Below are 25,378 nucleotides of genomic sequence, written 5' to 3' on the forward strand. Positions count from 1 at the left end.
GTCTCTAAGCCTCTTTTTGGAGTCATTAGAGTAATCCTGGCTTTCCCAGTGGAAATGCTCCTTAAGAGTGGGCAAAGTTTCACCAAAAGAAAAATCTTCTGGAGGGGAAGCAGAGGGTATGGAGTCCTCTGCATCAGAATCCTCAAAGGTAGATAAGGGCAAATCCTGGCCATCAGAAGAAACAGAAATTTACGAATCCTGGTCAGAAGAATCAGAAGGAAAATCAGTTTTAGGTCTCTTAGAGGGAGAAGGATGGCTTCCCCTAATTAGAGTAATAAGGTCTTCAGCCATTCTTATCATTTGTTTTTTAGGCATACGAACCTGACCATGCGGTTTGGACGTTGGTTTTCTAGGCGTGGGTCGAGTTTTAGGCCTTGAAAAAGAACATGGCGTCAGTTTGATATGCAAGTCAGTAGGTCTGAATACACCCTCAAAAGCCGGTGCCTGCACAGCGGCTCCAGACCCATCCAAGGTGGAGACATCCGCAGGTTCCATAGTCGAAGAAGCATCTCGTGGCATACCAAACTCCGAATGGGTCTCAGTACAGGCCTGTGAATCTGAAGTAGTGGGTATCAGGGGCTGCGAAAGTGCCTCACTGAGTACCGGCGAACTGGTGACTAGCATGAATGAAGTGCTGTCAACAGCGTTGAACCTATGCAGTCTGTCTCTGTCTTTATCTTTACGTTTTTTCAGAATCTCGGTAGTCGGATGGCTTACCGAAGCCATTTCTGGATAATTAAACCGAGTACCAAAAAAGTGTGATGCAAAAATGAACCGACGACTAATAGCTCGAGGATTGAATAAGGCACAATACCGACAGCGAGGGATGTTGTGGTCTGGGCCTAAGCAAGGAATGTAGAACGAATAAAAATCTTTATGAGGTATTTGCTTTCCACAAGTAATACAATTGTTAACTTTTACTGTCATCGGTTTAGAGCAAAAAAAAGGATCCCCAACGGGGTACTTAGCTTTTTTGAAGACTTTGTTTCTGAAACTCGAAAACGAAAATTTCAGGAGTCGGCTGACCGGCACCTGTGAACTGCTTTTGCTTCTGGCACCGCGGCAAGAAAGACTGATGTAATGGCGTCGGCTGCATGTTTTATACCCCTGACTACCTGACGTCATGGAAGAAGAGACAGCATCCGACGCAGGACCCAAGACTTTGACAATCAGGCCGGCTGAGGGCTACCTGCAAGCAGATAACCCAAATGTAAAGACTGCAACATTGAAACACGAAGAACATCAAGAGTTACAAGAAAAAAGTGCCTTGTTGACAGACTGAAAGCATCCTCCCTTACCAGAAATACCTTTCTCTTTCATTGCAATTGAAGCCATGCTGTCAGCGATAAGTGTGGCAGGAATCTTTTCATACACCAATTCAAAAGCAGTCAGTCGTGCTCCCTGGTTGTAGGGTCTTGTCTCAGTACAGAACACGTGCTCCAAGCGTCCCATGGCATGCAGTGATCGGATCACACCTGTAACAGACACAGGATAATGAATACAATTAAAGTACCTAAAACCATTTGAATAACACTATCTTATACCAAAGACAGAAAAATGTTCCAGAGCAAGCAATTAAAAGGCAGAAAAGAACAGTTGTGTAAAATCTTACCATAATCATATAACTGAGGACCCCAGTCCCAGGATAGCTGCACATGTCCTGTGTCATCCAACAAAGGATTTTTTTTTTTACTATAAAAAGGGGGTAGGGGTGGGATAGAATACTGAAACATGGAAGAGAAGGACATCTATGGTTATGGTAAGATTTTACATAACTATTCTACGTCCTTCTATTCCCATGTTACAGTATTCTTCAGCTTTGGGTGAGTGCCAAAGCACCAACGGAAGAAGAGGAGGGTAGTACAGAACTGTTTTCCAAGAATCCATGAAGGACTGCGCTAGCAAAACCTGCTCTAGATCTGGAAATATGGTCCAGTTTGTAGTGTTTGGTGAAGGTATAGACAGATGGCCAGGTAGCTGCCTCTAGAATGGAAGCAGTGTCCAGCCCTTTGATGAAGGCTCTAGATGAGGCCATGGCTCTAGTGAAGTGGGCTTTAATTTTTGAGGTTAGCTGTTTGCCATGGTAGGAGTAACAAAAGGAAACGGCCCTGGAAATCCAGGCAGAAATAGGCTGTTATGTCAGCGCTTTCCTAGTGCTCTGGGGTGAGGAGACAAACAATTGCTCTGATTTCCTAAGGGACTTGGTCTTATCAAGGTAGCAGCTTAGCTGTCTATGAACATCGAGAGAATGCAGGAACTGCACAAACTCAAACCCTGTTCTACCTCTGCTGACAACCTCCCTCCTGCATACCTAAACCTAGCATCTGACTCCATAGCATACGCAGTCAGCACCCTGATCAATCAATCCATATCTGAGTCCACAGCACACCCAGTCAGCATCCTGATCAAATGATCCATATCTGTGCCCATAGCTTACCCAGTCAGCATCCTGATCAGTCGATCTATATCTGAGTCCTTAGCATACCCAGTCAGTATCCTGATCAGTTGATTCATAACTGACTCCAATGTACCTAACATCTAGAAACAGTCCCATATCATCCCCATTCACGAAGGAGGTAACGCCACTGAACTTACAAACGTTCGACCCATAGACATACTCCCCCCATCTCTAAGATACTGGAAAAATGTATCAATCTCCAACTCATGAGTTATTTACAGCATAACAACCTCCTTATAAACACACAACATGGTTTTCATTCTGGCCACAGCACAACTACAGCCCTTCTAACCTTTGCCAACTATGTAAACAGAGCTAGAGACCAAGGTTGCTATATATCTGCACTATTTCTTGACCTCTCAAAGGCTTTCGGTTCAGTGTCTCACTCTTTACTATTGAACAAGCTCTCTAACATAGGAATTACCCCTCCTGCATTAAACTGGTTTCAAAGTTACTTATTCAAGCGAAAACAAATCTGTGAAATGGTCAAATGTCATCTCTCCCTTTCTAGCAGATCCCACTGGAGTCCCTCAAGGATCCATCCTAGGACCCCTACATTTTTAATATTTTTACTAATGATCTTTGTACGCCATGTACTAGTGGAACACTCATCCAATATCTGATGATCCCACAATAATGTGTACCTCTTGCACACTACCCCAGCTTCTCTCCAATACACAACAAAGTTTCTCTGCTGTTGAATGCTGGCTTACATCTGACAGCTATCCCCCAACCCAGAAAAACAAAATTCTGCGCCTTTTTCAGCCAAAGAACTGCACTAGCTGCACTATTAATCTAAATAGCATCAAAATTCTCTCTGCTGATACCACCACCAGTGAAACTGTAGTCATAGACGATCATCTTCGGTTTGATCTTCACATTCACAAAACAAAAAGAAACCCCACCAGAAATGCAGCCACTACACAGAAACAAACACACACTAACCTTTTCTTCCAAAACTTTAACTTTCCTTCTACCCTCCCTGCTTTACGGTGCTCCAGTACCCTTTACAGAGCTCCTCTAGAACCAAAATGTTACAATGCTACAATAAAGTGGTCAAGTTTGTCACCAACTCAAAAACTACAAATCATCACTCTCGGTCACTAAAAAAAAAAAAAAAAAAAAACTAAACTGGCTATAATTCTCCAAATACCTACTGTATACCCAACTTCTAACACTCCAGAACAAAACCCTAGCCTGCAGATAAAGACCTTCTCTCTATATACAAACCCTCAAAGGCAGCTGGATAAAAACCTCTACTTGCACTATGTTGCAAAAGCGTGGAACTCTCTTCCACTTACTATGAGAACTACTACTAACGTACCTGCCTTTAAAACTATACTAAAACAATACATGATCAACTCTTGGCTGTGTCTTTGCTCTGATCCCGGCTAATCTCTTGTCCAGATCTGACCAGACTGCAACTCTCATTCACTCTTGTCTAATTGTTCTTCATTCAGTCGGTATCATCTAATTACATATCTATATTGATTACTTGAACAGGCACCATTTGCCTCACATCAATGTGCCTGCTTACCTGTAACTCAGGTAATTTGTTGCTATTTGTATTAAGTTTTATTTTTCACATCTCTGTATGTATTTGTACCTTATGCAACTTTATGTCCTCTGTATAAAGTAAAAAATGACCAAACTCCTCTTTGACCCAAGCACAAAGCGGTCAGCAGTGAGATGATAATCCAAATTTGCTGCAGCACAAAAGAGTTAAGCACTTACGTCCTTCATTAGGACTTCATCGGAACTACAGTTCTACAGTGCCATTCCAACTTAAATAATCAATAAAAAAACTAATTAAACAATTCATTCAATTAAAGTGAGTCAACCAATCAGCAACCTGTCATAAAAAATAATAATAGCATGCAATGAAAACCTTGAAGTAAATTAACGTACGTGCTAACATTTTCAAAGTTTAATTCAGTAGTAAAACCAAAAAATACTAAAAAATAGAGTGAAAATATAGTCATAGTTTTGTGGACCTCAGCTTAAGCACAGAAGTACTAGAAACCAGGTAATTTAAACCTGGTTTCATAGCAGCATCTAGTTTAAGTTGCCAGAGGAGTTCCTCTGTATAAATACTGTACTTCTCTGTATGTAACTGGAGCTTTTCTCCCCAGGCCTCCGCTGAAAAAAAGCAGTTATGTCTTACCATAACGTTCCATCTGTGTTGTTCATCTTCGTTCATTCATTACTGATGGCTTTTTGGTTCCATCCTCAGAACCGAGCCGGCCAGTATCAAGCTCGCGTCAGCCAAAAACTCTCGAGCCAAGGTCCTGCCCAGAATGCTCTGCTCCCTGTTACCTCAGATCGAGTCTGCAAGTTGACAGATAAAAGTAGAGGCTACCTCTGGTCATAACAGAACTACAAGAAAGGAGTATATGAGATCAACCAAGAACCTCCAGAAGGGGGATGGAGGGTGGGAAGTAATGAATGAACAAAGATCAACAACACAGATGGAACATTATGGTAAGACGTAACTTCTTTATCTGATATTGTTGATCTTCATTCATTCCTTACTGATGGAACACAGTCCCCAGCTACCTGTACTCCTGGGTGGCCCTCATGGAAGGGCATTCCTGAGCACCATGGAGCCAAAGGAAGCTCTACCCATGGAGGCCAAGTCCAATTTGTAATGAAGAATAAAGGTATGAGGTTTGGCCCAAGTCGCAGCTGAGCAAATATCACTGAGGGAAGCCTTAGCGTGCAAAGCTGCTGAAGTTGCCATATATCTTCTAGAATGGGCTTGGACTCTGTCAGGCAAGGTGAGATTGTTCTTGTTGTAGATAAAGGTAATACAATTTCTCAACCATGAAGCCAATGTAACTTTTGATACAGGATGACCCCGTCTAGGTCCAGAAAAACCCAGAAAGAGTTGGTCTGATTTACGGGTAGATTTTGTTCTGTCCAGATAAAATCGTATTTGCCTGTGAACATCCAAGGAGTGCAGCCAATACTCTCCCTTGTTAGAATGGTTAGGAAAGAACACTGGGAGATCAATAAACTGGTTCATAGATTGCTCTGACATCACTTTTGGTAAAAAGGTAGATTTGGCTCTCAGTGTTACCCTGTCCTTATGGAAGATAAGATACGGAGGTTTGATGCATAAGGCTTGAAATTCTGACAATTGTCTGGCCGATGTGATTGCAATCAGAAAAAGTTTTCCAAGAGAGATATCTTAAATCACAAGAGGATGCAGGTTCAAAGAGTGGAGCTGTTAAAGCTTGTAAATCCAAAGCCAAATCCCAAGGTTGTACGGGTTCTCTAAAGGGAGGTTTTAGGTGGATAACCCCTTTCAAAAAAGTCTTAAATAGTCTGTGTGACATAAGGGAAGAATCTTGAAAACCAATATGAAAATATGAGATGGCAGCCAAATGTACACAGATAGTAGAAGCAGACACCCCAGAGTGGAACAGATGTGATAAGTAATCCAATACCACCGAGACCGGAGCTGACAAGGGGTCTATTTGCTTATGTGCTACCCATACTGAGAACCTCTTCCATTTGTTAAGATTAATTAGTTTGGGGACGATTTATGAGATGCAAAAAGAATATTGCGCACAGGGGATGAAAGGTTTTCATGCCTGGCAATCATAGGAAGTGGAGAAACCAAGCTGTCAGTTTCAGGGTTTTAGATTGGGGTGAATCAGACCCCGCAGATGGGAGATCAACATTGGGGATGGATTGAGGATCCACGGTTGATCTAGCAGGTGAGGCCAGAGGAGGGGAAACCAGACTTGTCGAGGCCAATATGAAGCAATGAGGATCACTTTGCTCTTCAACTGTCGTGCTTTCTTTAGAAATCGGGAGATGAGGGGAAGAGAAGGATAAGCATAAAGAAGACCCGAGGGCCAAGCGTGGACTAGAGTGTTGCTTGGTGACTGTCCCCGAGGGGGGATCAGGGCAAAGTAGTTGCTGCACTTGTAGTTGGTTGGGGAGGCAAATAGGTCGCAGCAAGGTTGGCCCCAGCGGTGGAAGCTTTTTGCCGCTATCAGAGGATTGAGGGACCACTCGTGAGTCTGTAGAATGCATCTGCTCAATTTGTCCGCTATCATGTTGGAGCTCCCGGGAATGTGCACTGCAGTCAGAAAGCAGTTGTGAGCTATCACCCATTACTATATTCTCAAGGCCTCTCGGCATAACGGGCAAGATCTGGTGCCCCCTTGTTTTTTGATGTACCAGACCACTGACATGTTGTCTGATTGGATCGCAATAGTCCCTGACGGAAGGATGGAGTGAAATGCTTGAAACGCTAGAAGCACTGCCCTCAGTTCCAGGACACTGATATGCAAAAAGGCCTCTGTCTCCGACCAGGTGCCTTGGACTGAGTTTCCCTGACATAGCCCCCCACCTCATCAGGGAGGCATCCATGGTCACCATGGCTATCGGTTGATGGGGGTGAAAGGGCGAGACCATTATTGGGGATTTCGAGATGTCCACCAGAGTAAATCTTGCTTGCATTCGAGTCACACTTATTTGAAAAGACAAAGGGTGTTGTAGAGGGTAGCAGTGAATGAGAAGTAGCCATTGAAGTCCCATGTGAATCTGACTAGGGGAACAATGGTAATCGAAGCTGCCATTGACCCCAATAGCTGAAGTACAGATAAAGCAGGGGATTTGTGGTGACAGAGCAGCGGTTGAACTTGTCTTATTCTCTGAAGTCTGTGTTCTGGAAGGGATACTGTGCAATTTCTCATGTCCAATAGTACCTCTAAGAATTCCAAAGACTGGGTTGGGGTTGTATTAGATTTCTCCCAATTTATAGTGATTCCCAGGCTTCAAGCTGTTACGAGAGTATACTGCAGGGCTTCCTCCAGTAGACGCTTGTTGGGGGTGGTAAGGAGCCAGTCGTCTAGCTATGGAAATGCCTGGAATCCTTGAAGTCGCAAGTGAGCGGTAACCACTGCCATGCATTTTGTGAACACTCTGGGAGCTATAGAGAGAGACCGAAGGGCAGGGCTCGAAACTGGTAGTGACTGGCTCCTATACGGAAGTGAAGGTATCTTCTTGAGCGTTTGTCCATTTTTATGTGGTAATACGCATCCTAAATATCTACACAGCACATCCAATCGTCTTCTTCCAGAAGAGGAAGGATAGACTGAACCGTGACCATCTGGAATTTCTCTGTTTTTCCAAATTTGTTTAGTGTACTGAGATCCAGAATTGGTCTGCAGTCCCCTGTCTTTTTTTGGCACTAAAAAGAACCTTGAGCAAAATCCGGATCCTATCTGGTGTGGGGAGACCATCTGGATGATACTTTTTTTGTAGGAGCTTTTTGATTTTGTGTGCTGCTGTTCCCCTCTGACTGGAAGGGACATTGGGTAGCACTCTTGATGAGACTGGGCAAAGATGGAAGGGGATATGATAGCCTCTGGATATAATCCGTTGTACCCAAGAGTCGGTTGTTATGTTTTGCCAGGCAACAGGGTACAAGGAGAAATTACCCCTGACCACTTCCAGAGGTGAGCAGTTGGGCAACGCTTCAGGAGCGCTGATAGGGTTGGCCAGAGAAAGAATCTCTGGAACCCCGGTTTCGTGGACCTCCTCTGCCCCAAAAGGGGCTTCTTCCATTGGAGTTTCCGCCTCTGCCTCTAGGGGAAAACTCGACACGTGCATCCTGGAAAGAACCCTGTGATTTCTTGTTCCAGATCTTTCCACTCCTCTGATTTCAAGAGCAGAATTGCTGAGGGGTGGAGTGTCTGACACCAATGGCAGACACGGTCTTGCCATCTTGTTCACACTGTGCCAGCATATCCTTGACTTTAGGGCCAAACAAAGAAGCGGCCTCTATAGGTGCATTCATGAAGGAAGCCTTAAAGGAGTCCGCAAAGTCACAAAGGCGCATCCAAGCATGTCGTCTGGCGACAATACCTGCGCCTGCTGCTCTAGCCGCCCCTTCCGTTGTATGTGAAATAAGACACATGGAAGAGTTGGAAATGGACTCTAGGGTGGCTGAGAAGCCACATTACCACGGACTTCATCAGAAACACCTCCTGCCAAGGTTTCAGAGAGCTGGCTGTAAGATCTCGCTGAAGCCTGGTAAACTGTGCTAAATACTTCAAAGACCTTACGGCAAACTTCAATGAAGCAAACACACACTTCCCTAATCTGTCAATCGCCTGGGACTCCTTGTTGGGCGGATGGACAGTTTGGCTCCCTTCATATCCTTCTTAGGAGCAGCTGCCACCACCATAGCATCTACTGGGAGACCACGTGACCAGTGGGGGTGTTCGGCGGGGGGCAACAATATTTTATCTGGCCTCTTAGGTTTCGCTTCCATGTTATCGGGAGCCTTCCATGCTTGCTGCACGATGAGCTACACTAGCTCATCGGCAGGCGGGGTGACCCAGGAGGTAGGGGGCCGGGCAAGAAAAGCCTGCAGGAATACAGATTCCACAGAGGAAGGATTAGAGGGCTTCCAGTCACCCCTCTAAGGATCTCAAGGATGTTACCAAAGGACACCTCATCAGAGAGTTACCATGGGGACCCTTCCCGTCATCAAAATCCGTATCTTCAGTCAATGACTCCTCAGTGGAGTCCACGTTTTTCCTCTTACATGCTGCTTTGTGGGGTGCTTCCTCAGTGGGAGGTTCTGGGGAAGACTGCAAAGAGGGGGTCTCCTGAGGAGGAGAGACCTGAAGCTCTTGTGCCCGGTGTCCGGAAGTTGAAGTTTCTGGCAGTTGCGGTACAGAGGGGGGAGATGACTCTGACAAATGAGCTTTGCCAGCGGAGGCAAGCGTTCTCTCCATGGCCTGGAAGGCTGGCCCGCCCAAGGAGGGATCGGAGTCCGGAACCGAGCACGACAACCTCGGAACCGGGAGCACACCCTATCCTGACGAACCTGCCCCCAGACCAGGAGTCTCAAGAGGACTGTGAACCGTAAGAGAGAGAGAGAGAGAGCATACCTTGAAGGTGCCATAGAAAAAAATCGGCATGGAGCCAGGAATGCCCTCCCCAATGGCACAGCCACTGGCCAGAGAAGAGCCCGATGCCAAGTGCACCAAAGGCCACAAGGATGACAGTGGTTCCAAAGTGAGACCCACTATTGGAGTTGGAGGGAGGGAAGCTGCTGTCGGAGTAATAGGCTTCGAGACTTGAGTGGAAGTCGAAGGAGGAGTATACGTTGGGGTTTGAGGCAAAATGCACTCACCTGAATGAGGGAACGTGGACTTCAATGGTTGAGAGAGACCTCTGGCCACAAGCAACTGGTCAACAAGCCGCAACACATCCTGCTCAGAAAGACTCTTGGTCGACCTCATGAGGAAGGCTGATGGCGATTCTGGCCTTTCTAGGAATGGACGATACAGACTGCCTGCAAAAGGATCTAATGAAGGGGAATATCTGGTCCTTGCTAGTTCAGTAGGTGCAGAGCTCGGAGCGGAGGAAGTCTGCACTGAAGAAAACGCTGTGGAAAAGGTCTGCGCCAAAGATGTCAACGCAGTAGCAGTTGAAGGTGTCTGTAAAGGCAAATGTCTGCCCCGAAGGGTATGGTGCCGTAGTGGAAAGTGTCTGCACCGGCAATAAGGATGGTGCTGAGAAGGACTGCACCGAAGTACATGTCAGTGCCAAAAACGTATGCGCCATGGAGTACAGAAGAGTCATACTTGGAGCCGAAGGAGACTGTACCAATGGTGCCAAAGGGGGCTGAATCTGTATTGACAGTGCCATTAAGGGTTGCGACAGAACTGTTGGAACCGCAGCTGCCTGCACCGGGAATTCTGGTGCCGATATCGATAAAGGAGACATGGCTGTAGTCAGGATAATTTAGGGCAGTGCCGAGCCTGGAACCGACAGGGTCAGAGGTAGCAGCGCTGTAGTAGTAATCAATTTCACCTTCTTGTGAGTCGACTCCCTATGATCTCCAGAGGGAGAAGAAGGGAGTGACTTCAATGAAGAAGAGGAAGAACGCCTCTTGCGGGGTTTAACAGGAGAGGGTGAGCCCTCCGACCCAGAAATAGCCTCAGAGTAAGGAGACAAGGAGGCCTTTCAAAATGAACTTATTCTTCCTCTCGTTGAGAGTCCTGGTAACGACGTTTTTACAAATCCCACACGGAGGATCTACAGTCACGTGGGAGACATTAAGACAGTAGACATATAAGTCATGGCCATCGGAAAGCGGTAACTTACGGCCACAATCCTTGTCTTCCTCTCGTTGAGAGTCCTGGTAACGAAGTTTTTACAAATCCCACATGGAGGATCTACAGTCACGTGGGAGACATTAAGACAGTAGACATATAAGTCAAGGCCATCGGAAAGCGGTAACTTACGGCCACAATCCTTGCACTGCTTGAAACCAACTGAACTTTTCTTATCCGACATAACTGGTGTGGAGAAGAAGCACAGTAGCAAAAGGAAGAATAACGGCTACCCAAGAAAAGGGTAAAAAAAAGAAACAGAAGGATTACCAACGATGGTACTGGAGAATTACCACAAGGTAAGAAAAGAGGGAAATAATGGGAAAAGACTAAAGGGAGAGCCTAAAGTGTGCGATAGGGGTGGAAAATATTACAATAAACTTTTGAGAAAAAAATTTAGAGTAATAACAATATATATATTTTGTCAAAAGATTAGACACTTAGCTGAGAGAGTGGCCTGACATGGCTGTTCAGCAACGCAGCAAACAAGATCTGAGGTAACATGGAGCAGAGCATTGTGGGTAGGACCTTGGCTAGAGAGTTTTTGGCTGACGCGAGCTTGATATTGGCCAGCTCAGTTCTGAGGATGGAACCGATAACCCATCAGTAAGGAATGAACGAAGATCAACAACATCAGATTGGGTTCTTTCTGACTCGATCAGCCCTTCCCAGTAAACAAATGTCAAACAAATATATAAATAAGTGTTGCTTCTATCAACAGTGAGTTATAAATGCTGTGGTAACAATCTATAATCAACTACTAATTCAGATGTATGGACTACCGTGTTTTTTATGACAACCACCATGCAATATGTTGACTGAGATGAGATCTAAGTATCCATACAAGTATATACTTGGAAGATTATGTCAGCCAAGACCATTAGTCTTATAAAAAATCACATTATACATGATACAAATAAATGAAGGCTCTTGGATTCTTGCAAAATCAAAGTCAAGTGGTTTAACCAAAAGCACAGCAAGTACCTTTAACTCAGTCTTAAACCATTGGGAAACCGTCTTTATTGGTAGGTAGGGCCGATTTCCATTTTCAAGCCATAGTAACACCTTGGTTGTCTGCTTTGCAATATTCCCAGGCTGCAATGACATTACTAGTATCTGCCTGGCAACACCTCCGGCTGCAATAATTTATGATGTAAGCCCCTTCCTTCTAATGGTTCTGCATTAGCAGGCTGCAATATTTTACTGGGCATGTTTCTCCCTTTTACAGGTTCCAATTTCACAGGCTGCATTTTTACAGGTGTACGCTGACATATCTCTTTAAGGTGTTTAAGGGTGTATTTTTAAAGGTGCACACAGAATCTCGTTGAGGTGTTTATATTCTTCCTCTCTTTACCCCCCTTGCCAAATGTTCATACCTTCAAGGCTTACAGTATGCCTTGATCTTTCACTGACATGTGATGTGTGACTGCTGCTTAACCCCCTCAGCCTTTTTTTTTACTTACGCAAAGGCATACTGCAGGCTTATTCATGTCTTTGTTCACTCCCCACATTGACAGGAAGTATAATCATTGCAATGCCTCCACAACTCTATAAAATGCAGAAAATCCTTTCCTACAATCATGTTGTTTTAAACTGATAATAACAGAAACAGGCTGAACTAACTGCCCAAATGTAACTCCCTACAATCATGTTGTGTGTTAAACTGGTAATAACAGAAAAAGAGTGAACTAGCTGCCCAAATGTTGCTCCCTACTATCATGTCGTCTGATAAACTGGTAATAACAACAGAAATGGTGAACTAACTGCCCAAATGTCACTCCCTACTATCATGTTGTCTGTTAAATTGGTAATAACAGAAACAGGGTGAACTAACTGCCCAAATGTAGCTACCTACGATCATGTCGTGTGTTAAATTGGTAATAACAGAAACAGGGTGAACTAACTGCCCAAATGTAGCTACCTACGATCATGTCGTGTGATAAATTGGTAATAACAGAAACAGGGTGAACTAACTGCCCAAATGTAGCTCCCTACTATTATGTCATGTGTTAAATTGATAATAATTACAGAAAAAGGCTGAACTAACTACCCAAATGTACCTTCCTATTATGTCGTGTTAAATTGGTAATAATTACAGAAACAGGCTGAACTAACTGCCCAACTGTAGCTCCCTACAATCATGTTTTGTGTTAAATTGGTAGTTACAGAAACAGGGTGAACTAACTGCCCAAATGTAGCTACCCACGATCATGTCGTGTGTTAAATTGGTAATAATAGAAATAAGGTGAACTAACTGCCCAAATGTATCTCTCTCTCTCTGTCTCTCTCTGTCTCTCTCTCTCTCTCTCTCTTGGCTGCTGCTCTGGACACCAACTCCACTTTCACTGCCACCCAATGAGCTAATCTGGTCAAAGCAGTATCTGCTATGACTTCAAGGACAAATGTAACCCAATGACTGACCTCTTTACATTCCCAGTGATTCCCCCAGTGCATAAAGTTCATTTCAGTCATTCCCCCCTCTCCTTGTAATCAATCTAGAGGTGCATTATATGCTCTATGAAGGCAGATGACCATATGTTTTACCCCACTGCCTCTAACATTGTTATGCCCGTCCAGTGACCACAAAGAATAAGAGTAACTGACCCTACCTTATGACCACATAAATTCTAGTTTCCAACTTGCCCAGCTAGTAATATTCATCAGTAACAGAAGCTTTGATTTCAGTATGACACAATCCCGTTCATTTAGCTGTTGCCATATACTGTACACATCCTCAGTTTAACAGCTTGGTCTTTCAATTTCACAGGTTTTTACTAAATAGGCAGTCCAAAGGACTATTACGGAGCCTAGTCTGGCTTCCCAAGTATCTCAAAATATTGTCTGGTTAAAGGACTTGTCCAAAATCACACACCAGGCAAAGGAAAGCTGAGGGAATCAAACCCTGGACCACAGGAAGCAGCTCGTTAACAGCTCATAGCATTAACCCCTGCATTAACCGCAAGAAAAAGCACTGACGCTTTCCTGGTCAGGAATCAAACATGGGCCGCTGTAGTAAGAGTGCTGAATTCTACATACTACACCGCCAGCTGAATTCGACCTACTAGACCACCAGGGACTCTCCTAACAGCCAGGAATCTCTGTTTGTTGGAAAATGTAATGAACATCTTGCAGTTGACACAAAACATAACCACTAGGGAAGTCTGTAACATTAAGTAGGAGCACCTCTGGCTTGTAGGCAGAAAGTACAGTTGTGTACACTTACCATAAATGTAGATGTTCCAGTATATTCACTGCTGCAGTCATCACATTTGGGTTATCAGCTTGCAGTAGCCCTCAGTCGGCCTGATTATCAAAGTCTTGGGTCCTGCGTCGGTTGCTGTCTCATCTTCCATGACGTCAGGTAGTCAGGGGTATAAAGCATGCAGCCGATGCCATTACATCAGTTTTTCTTGCCCCAGATGTCAGGTGCCCCCCTTAATGGAAAGCAATTAAATATATATATATATATATATATATATATATATATATATACATACATATATATACATATATATATATATATATATATATATATATATATATACACACACACATATACATATATAAATATATACACACACACATATATATATATATACATATATATATATATATATATATATACACACATACACACACATATATATATATATATATATATATATATATATATATATATATATATGTATGTATATATATATATATATATATATGTATACACACAAAGTTATACATCCAACAAAAAAGCAAATACGCCAAAAAGCTTTTAAGTATAGTAAAGGAGAATAGAGGTACAGCCAAAGGAAGTCGGGGCTGGAGGGAGGGTAACCAGGACTGCAACAGTGAATACACTTGAACATCTACATTTTTGGTAAGTGTACACAACTGTACTATGTTCTTCGTATTTCACTGTTGCAATCATCACATTTGGGTAGATTCCCAAAGCTAAGGATGGGAGGAGGAATTTAGATAGCATTAGGACCAGCTATAAGGCCCTGCAAGACTGCAGTGGCAAAGCCATCTCTGGATTTAGAGAAAATTGGCAAATGGTAATGCTTGGTGAAAGTATGTACAGAACTCCAGGTAGCAGCTTCTAGGATGTCTCTGGTAGGGACACCTCTGAGAAAGGCTGTAGAGGTAGATGCAGCCCTGGTTGAATTGGGTCTAATCCCCTGTGGGATAGGTTTTCCATGGTGCTTATAGCAGAAATGAATGCAATGGCCTATCCATTTAGAAATGGTTTACTTTGAGATAGCCTTCCCCTCTGCCCCTGCAGCAAATGCCACCAGCAGTTGTTCAGATTTCCTTTGAGGTTTAGTCCTGTCCAAGTAAAATCTAAGTTGTCTGTGCACATCTAAGGAGTGCAGTATCCATTCCCCTTTGTTCTGTGGATTAGAAAAGAAGGTTGGCAAATGAATGGTCTGATTAATAGCCACACTGGATACCACCTTCGGCATGAAGGAAGGATTGGTCCTGAGGGACACCTTGTCCGCATGAAAGATGATGAAAGGCTCCACTGCCATAAGGGCCTGTAATTCAGATACCCTTCTTGCTGAAGTGATGGTTAAAAGGAAGGCTGTTTTCCAAGAAAGGAATTTTAACTCTGCACTTGCAGCTGGCTCAAAAGGAGGTAGAGAGAGTTTTTCCAATACAAAGTTAAGGCCCCAGGCTGGAGTTGGGTCTCTCCTGGGTGGTCTTGTGTTTTTGGCCACTCTGAGGAACTGCTTGAGTAGTGGATGACAGAAGAGGGGTGGTTCTGTATTGTAATGAGCTGAAATGGCTGAGGTATGAATTTTGATGGAGGAAAAGGAAAGGCCCTTGTGAAGCATCCCAGTTAAGTACAGAAGAATCTGAAGTAAATTGGGCGCTGTTGTGGCCATCCCTTGAGTCTGGTTCCAGGCACAGAATCTTTTCCATTTTTCAGCATAAGATTTTCTAGTACTAGGGCTCTTTGCCACCAAAATGACATCCAACACTTATTTACTGAGGGATGGTAATGGAGAGATTAGGTAATTAGCCAGGCTGCCAGGTTCAGGGTTTGAAGCTGGGGGTGCAGAATCTGGCTCTCCTGCTGAGACAGCAGGGTAGGGGTCTGAGGTAGGTGCCACGGGGCCAACTGTGACACACTGCACAAGAGGGGGTATCAGTGTTGGCGTGGCCAGTCTGGTGCAATCAGTATCATCCTTGGTTTGTCCTGTTTGATCTTTAGTAGTACTTTGGAGAGGAGAGGCAGAGGAGGAAAGGCATAAACATTTTTTCAGATGAATGACAGAGCATCCACTTTCCAAGCTTGTTTGTGGGGAGTCCTTGTGCAGAATTTGTTCAATTGGTAGTTCTGGGGGGAGGCAAACAGGCCTATATCTCGGATCCTGCATTTGTTGATCAACATGCTGAAAATCTTTGGTTCCAGTTTCCACTAGTGTGGGTCTATGAGATTTCTGCTTAGTACGTCTGCCAGTGTATTTAGTTTTCTTGCCAGGAATTGATCCTGTAGATGCACTTGGTAGCTCAAAGCTGTGTTCCACAGAGCCATGGCTAGTCTGCAGAGGGGGTAAGAATGGGTACCCCCTGCTTGTTTATGTACCACATAACAGTGGTGATGTCCGTCTTTATTGTCCTGGAAAAATGTGGTCCTTGAAGGCTGTCAGAGAATTCTGTACAGCTAATATTTCTTTCTGATTGATATGCAGGTACATTTGACTTGGGTTCCATTTGCCCTGAATGCACTTCACTGCCAGGTGAGCCCACCATGCATAGTCTGATGTGTCTGTTGTTAGGGTTTGGGCGGCAGGGGGTAGAGTGAATGGTAGTCCCTTGTTTTGGTGGCAGACCTCTTCCCACCAAAGTAATTCTAACCGTAGGCAAGGTATAATAGGAATCACTGCTTCTAGATCCTGAGAATGTTGACATCATAGGCTTTTTAGACACCACTGTAGTTTCCTCATATGCAGTCTTGCATATGGAATTAGTAAAATGCATGAGGCCATAAACCCCAAGGCTTGCAGTATTTGCCTTGCAGATAGCAGGGTTTTTGTGGCCACTAGTTTGAAGTAAGTTGTCAAATTAATTTGTTTCTCTGGCGTGAGGAAAGCCATGTGGGAAGTTGTGTTCAAGCTTGCTCCCAGGAATATAATTTGTTGACAGGGTACCAGATGTGATTTATTTTTGTTTATGGTGTACCCTAGACAAGTTAACAGCTTTTAAACAAATGCCAGATGATTCAGAAGTATGTCCTGGCTTTCTGCCTGAATTAGACAATTGTCCAGGTATGGGTATATTTGAATATTTCTTTGCCTGCAAAATGCAATGACTGGAGCTAGGCACTTTGTGAATACCCTGGGCGCAGTAGATAAGCCAAAGGGCAGTGCAGAGAACTGATAGTGCATGCAGCCTGCTTTGAAGCGTAGGTATTTTCTGCAGAATTCCCTGATTGGGATGTGCAGGTAGGCTTCCTTTAAATCCAGTGTTGCCAACCAGGCATATTTGCCTATCATGGGAAGCAAGAGTTAGCATCTTGAATTTTGGAATCACCAAAAAGTGTTTAGGATAGACAGGTCTAGTATAGGACAACATGAGTTGTCTTTTCTGGGTACCAGAAAAGTCTTGAGTAGAAACCGTGTCCCTTTTCCTATTCTGGTATAGTCTGAATAGCCTTTCATTTTAAGAGAGAGAGTACTTGCTTTTGAGCCTCTGCCCAGTGATTTGGGGGTAGATCTGGCCAACTGTTTGGGGTTGGTAGTGTGTGGAAGTGAAATCTGTATCTTTGGGAAACTATGTTTAAAACCCATTTGTCCTGGGTAATGAGTTCCCAGTTTTTTGCTTGCAGAGCAATCTTTCCCCCTAAAGGAGCAGTCAGTTGAGAAGGGCTTGGAAGTTTTAAAGTTAAGTCACTGAGACAGCTTAACACAGGGGGGAGTCTTACTACTCCCTGATTTGGAAGTGGGAGCCCCCCACTGCTTAGTCCTGTGTGTACCCTGGGTCTGAAGCCTGGGTGTTCTGCTGGTTCTGGGTTTGAACTGAGAAAGCCTGGAAGAGGCAGGAAAGGACCAATTTTTTTGAGGGCCAATGCCTACTAAATCTAGGAGGCTGCACTTGTAAGAAATCTTTAACAGTTTGCATAGATTTAGCTTTTTCCTCCATCTTTTTAAGAACTTCTTCTGCTTTGTCGCCAAACAGGCGGTCCTGATTAAGGGAGCATCCAGCAATTTAGTTTTAACATGATCTGGCAAAGATTGCTCCTTAAGCCAAGCATGCCTTCTAAGTACAGACCCGGTGACAGCAGCCCTGCAAGATGCCTCTAGTGAATCAAAACCACATTGCAAAGTATGTTTTCCAATCTGTTCAGCAGAATGCATTAAATCCAGTATATTTTTATTTTCAGCACAATCAGGAATAAACATCATTTTCTGTTTAAGCAATCCAATAATATGCTGCTGATACTTTTAACATATGAAACTGGCAATTTAAGGCCCTGATGGCCAAGGTTGCAGAGGTGTATACCTTCTTACCCCATCTATCCAGGGCCCTGGAATCTCTATCAGAGGGGGTAGGATTTTTGGCAGTAGTAGCCTTAATGCCCTTGGGTCCCTGTGAAATGGTCTCAGGGTCCGCAGTAGGATTTTTAAAAAGTAACTTATGAGAATCAGGAACCCTGTAATATCTATCAGGTTTTCTGGGAGCAGGAGGCAAAAAGTCGGGGGCCAAGCTAGATTCCGGAAAGGCATCGTCAACAATGTCCAGCACAGGAGGGATAGCTAAAGGCCTATGTTGGGGCAGGAGTAAGAAATCTCTAAGCCTCTTTTTTAAAATCAGAGTAATCCTGGCTTTCCCAGTGAAAATGTTCCCTAAGAGTATGCAAGGTTTCACTAAAAGAAAAATCCTCTGGGGGGAAGCAGAGGGAATAGAGTCCTCTGCATTAGAATACTCATAGGTAGATAAGGGTAAGTCCTGGTCATCAGAGGAGACCGAAATTTCAGAATCCTGGTCAGAAGTATCATAAGCAAATTCAGTCCTAGGTCTCTTAGAGGGGGGAGGTTGGCTTCCCCTGATTAAAATAATAAGGTCTTCAGTCATTCTTATCATTTGTTTTTTAGGCACAGAGTCCTGACCATGCGGTCTGTGTGTCAGTTTCCTAGGCATGGTTCAAGTTTTAGGCCTAGAAGAAGATGATGATGTAAGTTTAATATGCACGTCAGCAGGCCTGAATAGACCCTCAAAAGCCGGCGCCTGCACAGCGGCTCCTGACCTATCCAAGGTAGAGACATCCGCAGTTTCCACAGTTGAAGCATCTCGCGACATACCGGACTCCGAATGGGTCTCAGTAGAGGCTTGCGAATCTGAAGTAGTGGGCATCAGGGGCTGCGAAAGCACCTCACTGAGTACCGGCGAACTGGCGATTAGCTTAGGAGAAGTGTCATCGGCAGCTTTGCACCTAGGCGGCCTGTCTCTGTCTTTGCGTTTTTTCAGAATGTCAGCAGTCGGGTGGCTTGCTGAAGACAAATCTGGATAATTGAACTGAGTACCAAAATATTTAGAAGCGAAAATGTACAGACGACGAACAGTTCGTGTTTAAATAAAGCACAAAACCGACAGTGAGGTACGTCGTGGTCAGGGCCTAGGCAAGGAATACAGTACGAATGAAAATCTTTATGAGGTATTTGCTTTCCACAGGAAATACAATTATTGACTTTTACTGACATCGGTTTAGAGCAAGAAAAAGTTTCCCCAACGAGGTACTTAGCTTTAGCTGAAGATTTCGGTTCTGAAACTCGAAAATGAAAATTTCAGGAGTTGGCCAACCGGCACTTGCGAACTGCTTCTGCTTTGGGCACCGCACGGCAAGAAAAACTGATGTAATGGCGTTAGCTGCATGCTTTATACCCCTGACTACCTGACGTCACGGAAGATGAGACAGCAACCGACGCAGGACCCAAGACTTTGATACTCAGGCCGACTGAGGGTTACTGCAAGCAGATAACCCAAATGTGATGACTGCAACAGTGAAACACGAAGAACATCTGTTCATCACTCATGTAAGCCTTCTTCAATCTAAAATGATATGCCTTCATTCACGGTTTAAGCTACTCCACCATTAGGGTTAATTTACCCTCAACTGGGTTTTAATAGAGAATATGGCCATCCCTTGGTTTCATCAAGAGTTTTCTAGACCTTCTCGCAAAGAATATCTCATCTTGATCCTACAGTACTCTCTCCAGTTCTGCTGTAGAGCAGTTTACTTTGCTTTACTCTAAAGCAGCAATTTCTGCAGCCTTGAAATTTCTCCCAGTGAAGACTCTACTTCTGGTGGTTTCCAAATCTGTCAAGACAGATCTCAGAGCTTCTTGCCTTAGCCGCCAATTAATCACTTCTTCCTCAAGTCCTCAAGGTAGTAACTGTCTAGAACCTGATGCAGTCCCTTTCCCAGTTAACTCTTATCATGGGGTGCATCATCTTCGTACCATGGAGGTTCAAAAGGACCTACATTACAATGCAAAGAGAAAAAGAAGTTATGTCCTTACCATAACGTTCCATGTGAGTTGTTCATCTCGCCTTTTTGTTCTTACACGTGGGTTCGGAGCTGATCCCTCGGCTCTGAGTCGGCCGCTTTTCAAGCTCAAACTCTCAGAGAAGCTCGAGACACAGTATATATCCCATGATGCTCTACTGTAAACCCCAGATCTGGTACGCTGCACCTGAAGACAGCCTAAAAAACTAAGTACCGCAGTACCTACCTATCTAGGCACCGCAGTAACTACCTATCTAGGTACCGCAGTACCTACCTATCTAGGTACCGCAGTACCTACCTATCTAGGTATGTCTAGATTTGCAGAAAGGAAAACAGTCTGTCTTAAGGAGACAGGCTGACAAGACCAACCAATCCACCAAGGCAACCATTCTTCTCACCAGGAGAGGGAAGGTGGGAGGGAATGTAAGAACAAAAAGGCGAGATGAACAACTCACATGGAACGTTATGGTAAGAACATAACTTCTTTATGTGAAGTTGTTCTATCTCGCCATTTTGTTCTTACACGCAGAAGGCCCAAGCCCCCTAATCCTGGGCGGCTCAAGGGAGAACATTCCTGAGCACAGTGGAACCAAAGGAAGCCCTGTCCCTGGAGGCCCTGTCCACTTTGTAATGAGTGATAATCGTGTGAGGTTTTGACCACGTGACAGCTGCACAGATGATATCCAAGGGTAAACGAGCTGCATGAGCTAATGATGTAGAAACATCCCGGGTAGAATGGGCTTTGACGTCAGTCAGTAATGGCTGGTTAGTGGCGGAATAAATGAATTTAATGCAATCAGAAAGCCACTTAGACAATGTGATTTTTGATACCGCAGAACCTTTCTTGTTCTCTGCGTAACAGACAAAGAGTTGATCCGATTGTCTGAAGTCTTTCGTTCTGTCCAAGTAGAATCTCAATTGCCTGTGAACATCAAGCTTGTGTAACATATACTCCAGTCTGTTGGTATGATGTCTAAAAAATGTTGGGAGCTCAATGGACTGATTTAAGTTAGTTTCTGAACAGACCTTAGGAAGAAAGGTCGGATTTGTCCTGAGGGACACCCTGTCAGGGTGGAAGATCACATATGGGGGTTTGGAAGATAAGGCTTGAAGTTCAGAGACCCTATGCGCAGATGTAATGGCTACCAGAAATATTGTTTTCCAAGACAGAAACTTCTAATCATAAGATGACGCGGGTTCGAAGGGGGTAAGCATCAATTGCGATAAAACAAGATTCAAATTCCAGGGAGAGACAGGGTGTCTGATAGGAGGTCTGAGATGGTGGGTACCTTTCAAAAAGGCCTTACATAGTCTGTGGGACATGATGTTAGACCCGTTAAATCCTACATGAAAGTTGGAAATAGCAGCCAATTGAACCCTTATGGTGGCAGCTGCTGCGCCATCATAGAACAAAAGACAAAAAAATCTAAAATGGTATGAATAGGCGCAACATATGGGTCAATGTTGTGGTGAGAAGCCCAGTGAACAAATCATTTCCATTTGCGATTATATAGCTTCCTGGTTGACAGTTTATGAGAAGAAGCTATAATGTGTTGGACTGCGGGAGACAAATCTTGAGACCTGGCTAATACGGGAATTGGAGCAGCCAAGCTGTCAGTTTTAGGGAGAAGAGGGAGGGGTGAATAACTCCCGACGAATGAGTCAGAAGGTCTGGCACTGGGTCCAGAATCCATGGTTCTTCCACTCGATACTTTTGTAGGAAGGGGAACCAAATCTGAAGAGGCCAAGACGGGGCTATCAGAATAACAGTCCTTCCCAGACTTTTGGCTTTCTGAATGAATTTGGGAATTAGGGAAACAGGCGGGAAGGCATATAGGAGGCCCGGGGGCTAATCGTGTACAAGCGCGTCCCTCGGGTTGCTCCCCAGTGGGGGATAAAGGGCAAAGTAGCTGCTGCATTTGGCATTCATCGGAGATGCAAACAGATCGCAGCATGGCTGGCCCCATCTGCGGAAAATCTTGTCCGCCACCTGTTGTTTGAGGGACCACTCGTGAGGCAACAGGATGGCCCTGCTCAATTTGTCCGCTAACACGTTGGATGACCCCGGAATGTGCATTGCTATTAGAAAGTGTCTGGTGGAAACAGCCCACTGCCAAATTCTTAGGGCCTCTCGGCATAAGGGATACGATCTGGTTTCCCCTTGCTTGTTGATGTACCAGACTACTGACATGTTGTCCGTCTGAATTGCAACTGTCCCTGGAGGAAGACAGTCACGAAAGTGTTGCAACGCCAGGAACACCGCTCTCAGCTCCAAGACATTTATGTGCAAATGCAATTCCATGCTTGACAAAGTACCTTGGACAGTCTTTTCCTGAAATAGCCCCCCCCACCATATCAGGGAAGCGTCCGTGGTCACTGTGCCTGTGGGTTGGGGAAGAAAAAGGGGACGTCCGACTATCTGGTCGTTGTTCAGCCACCAATTGAGATCCTTCTTGCAAAGATTTGTTAACAGAATCTCGTGCGACATGGGCAGTTGTTGGTAAGACCATTGTGTGAAGAGTAACCACTGGAGTATCCGCATGTGCATGCGTCCCAACGGGACTGCTATTAACGTGGCTGCCATTGTGCCCAATAGCTTCAGTATCTGGGACGCAGGGGCTTTGTTCTGGGTCAACAGACTGGACAATTGACTTCTTAGAGATAAGATTCTTGTTTGAGGCAACCTGATCCTTGAATCGATAGTGTCTAGTTCTGCTCCTATAAATGTAATACGCTGCAAGGGCAATAAAGTACAGTTTTGTACCTACCATAAATGTAGATGTTCGGGTGTTGACACTTCTGCAGTCATTACACTTGGGTTATCCTGCCGTCAGGTAGTCCCGCAGTCAGCCAGAGTGCCAAAGTCTTCGTCCGGCGTCTGTTGCTGTCGCCTCCTCCCTGACGTCAGTGTGACAGGGGTATATAAGATGCAGCCAACGCCATTTTATTCAGTTTTTCTTGCCCCATATGTCAGGTGCCCCCAAATAGGTAGGCAATTCAAATTGCTAGTAAACAATACAAAAGAAAAGCAAACAACCATTTTTAGTTACCAGCAAATACTCCCCATAGGTAATAAAGGGTAAATGCCCTAGGTAAGAACCAGAAAGTAAGAGGGGAAGGAGGGAGGGTAAAGTACAGTTTTGTACCTACCATAAATGTAGATGTCCGAACTGGATAGCATCTGCAGTCATAACAAATGGGTTGTCCTGTCGTCAGGCAGCCCTTCGGTCGGCCGGATTCCAAAGTCTGGGTCCGGCTTCGGCTGATGTCGCACTTCACCCGACGTCATCTCTGCCGGTCTTCGGGTATAAAGGCATCAGCCGACGCCATTTTCCTCAGTCTTTCTTGCCCCAGATGCCAGTTGCCCTCTTGGAAGGCTAAATTTTGGATAAATGCCAATGTTTCCAAAAGATAGAAGGCAAACACAAAAAATAAGCATGTTTGTTCATATATACAAACAAATACACCATAAGAGACTCGCCTCCCCCGGCAGCTAGCTATTTGGAGGGTAAATAGCCCAGGAGTAGCACAGAGGGTAAGGAGGGAGGTAATCCTGACTGCAGATGCTATCCAGTTCGACATCTACATTTATGGTAGGTACAAAACTGTACTATGTCCTTCATGGATGCATCTGCAGTCATAACAAATGGGTAGAATACCATAGCCAACTAGGGAGGAGGAAGAAAAATTATGGTGTGGTTAGGATCCCTTGCAGTACAGCAGTGGCAAACCCTGCTCGGGATCTAGAATACAGAGGTAAATTATAATGCTTGGCAAATGTATGCACGGAGGTCCAAGTAGCCGCCTCAATAATGTCCTTGGTTGCCACTCCTCGTAAGAAAGCTGTGGTAGTGGCTGTAGCCCTTGTAGAATGAGGCCTTATGTTCTGTGGAATTGGTTTTCCATGGTAGGAGTAACAGAATCTTATGCAATTTCCTATCCATTTGGAGATTGTCTGTTTGGAAATTGCTTTTCCTTCCCTTCCTGTTGCATAGGCTACAAAAAGCTGGTCAGCTTTCTGTTACTTTTGGTTCTGTCCAGGTAGTAGCGTAGTTGTCTATGTACATCCAAGGTATGCAGCATTCTTTCCCCTCTGTTTTGTGGATTGGGGAAGAAGGTAGGTAGGTGGATTGCCTGGTTTAAAGACACTCTGGATACCACCTTAGGCATAAATGTAGGATTAGTTCTCATGGACACCCTATCTTGATGGAAGATTAGGAAGGGTTGTACTGCCATTAAGGCCTGTAGTTCAGAAACCCTCCTTGCTGAGGTAATTGCCAGTAGGAAAGCAGTTTTCCATGACAGGTGCTGTAGATCTGCTGTTGCTGCTGGTTCAAACGGAGGGAGTGTCAACTTTTCTAGCACAAAGTTCAAGTCCCATGCTGGTAATGGTGGTTTCCTAGGAGGTTTTACATTCTTGATCCCTCTGAGGAACTGCCTGAGTAGAGGATCTGAAAAGACAGGTGGATCAAAGCTGTATTCTGCTGAAATAGCTGATGCATGTATCTTGATGGAGGAATAGGACAGGCCTGTATGTAGAAGCTCTGCCAAATACTCCAGAATGTTAGCAATATCTATATTCGACACATCTTTTCCCCTTTCAGCACTCCAAATGACAAACCTTTTCCATTTTCCGGCATAGTTCCTTCTTGTTGAAGGTCTGCGGGCTTCAAGGATAATGTCTTTAACCCTTTGGGAAAGATCTGGATTAGTTGCTGCTATGTGATGTTCCAGGCAGTCAGTTGCAAAGTTTTTAGGTTTGGATGCATGATGCTGTAGTTGTTCTGAGTTAACATCAAAGGCATCAGGGTATTGACCACATTTCTCCTGAGACATGCTCCTCAGCAATGGGTACCAGTGTTGTCTTGGCCAGTTCGAGCTATCAGGATTATCCTTGGACGTTCCTCTTTGATTTTCAGTAATACCTTGTGTATCAAGGGAAGAGGTGGAAATGCATATGCTGTCAGACCTTTCCAGCTGAAGGAGAGCGAATCCACCTTCCATGCAAGTGGGTGGAATGTCCTTGTGCAGAATTTTTTGAGCTGGTGATTGAGAGGGGAAGCGAATAGATCTATTTGTGGCATTCCCCATTTCTTTGTGATGGTCTTGAAGATGTCCGGGTGTAGCATCCATTCGTGAGCATCCGAGGTGGTTCTGCTTAACATGTCTGCTAGGGTGTTGTCTTTTCCCGGTTCAAATATTGCCTGTAACTGGATGTTGTAGCTGAGTGCCAGATTCCAAAGGTCCAAAGTCATTCTGCATAGGGGG

General features: G+C 44.5%; 1 protein-coding gene across 2 annotated transcripts in view; it reads right to left on the bottom strand.

Moving 5' to 3' along the window:
* The window catches only part of MRI1 (methylthioribose-1-phosphate isomerase 1), a 312,149-nt gene that overhangs the window by 216,335 nt on the left and 70,436 nt on the right, over positions 1–25,378 (bottom strand). The window contains exon 4 of one of the 2 annotated variants that reach the window (XM_044063210.1): positions 1,308–1,475. In XM_044063210.1, the coding sequence (XP_043919145.1) occupies positions 1,308–1,475 (168 nt within the window). Of the gene's footprint in view, positions 1–1,298; positions 1,476–25,378 lie in introns of both variants that reach the window. The other variant, XM_044063209.1, reaches the window with a different exon arrangement.

The sequence above is a fragment of the Protopterus annectens genome, chromosome 2.part1, assembly GCF_019279795.1.
Source record: "Protopterus annectens isolate FY-2018-M chromosome 2.part1, PAN1.0, whole genome shotgun sequence".
NCBI lineage: Eukaryota > Metazoa > Chordata > Ceratodontiformes > Protopteridae > Protopterus > Protopterus annectens.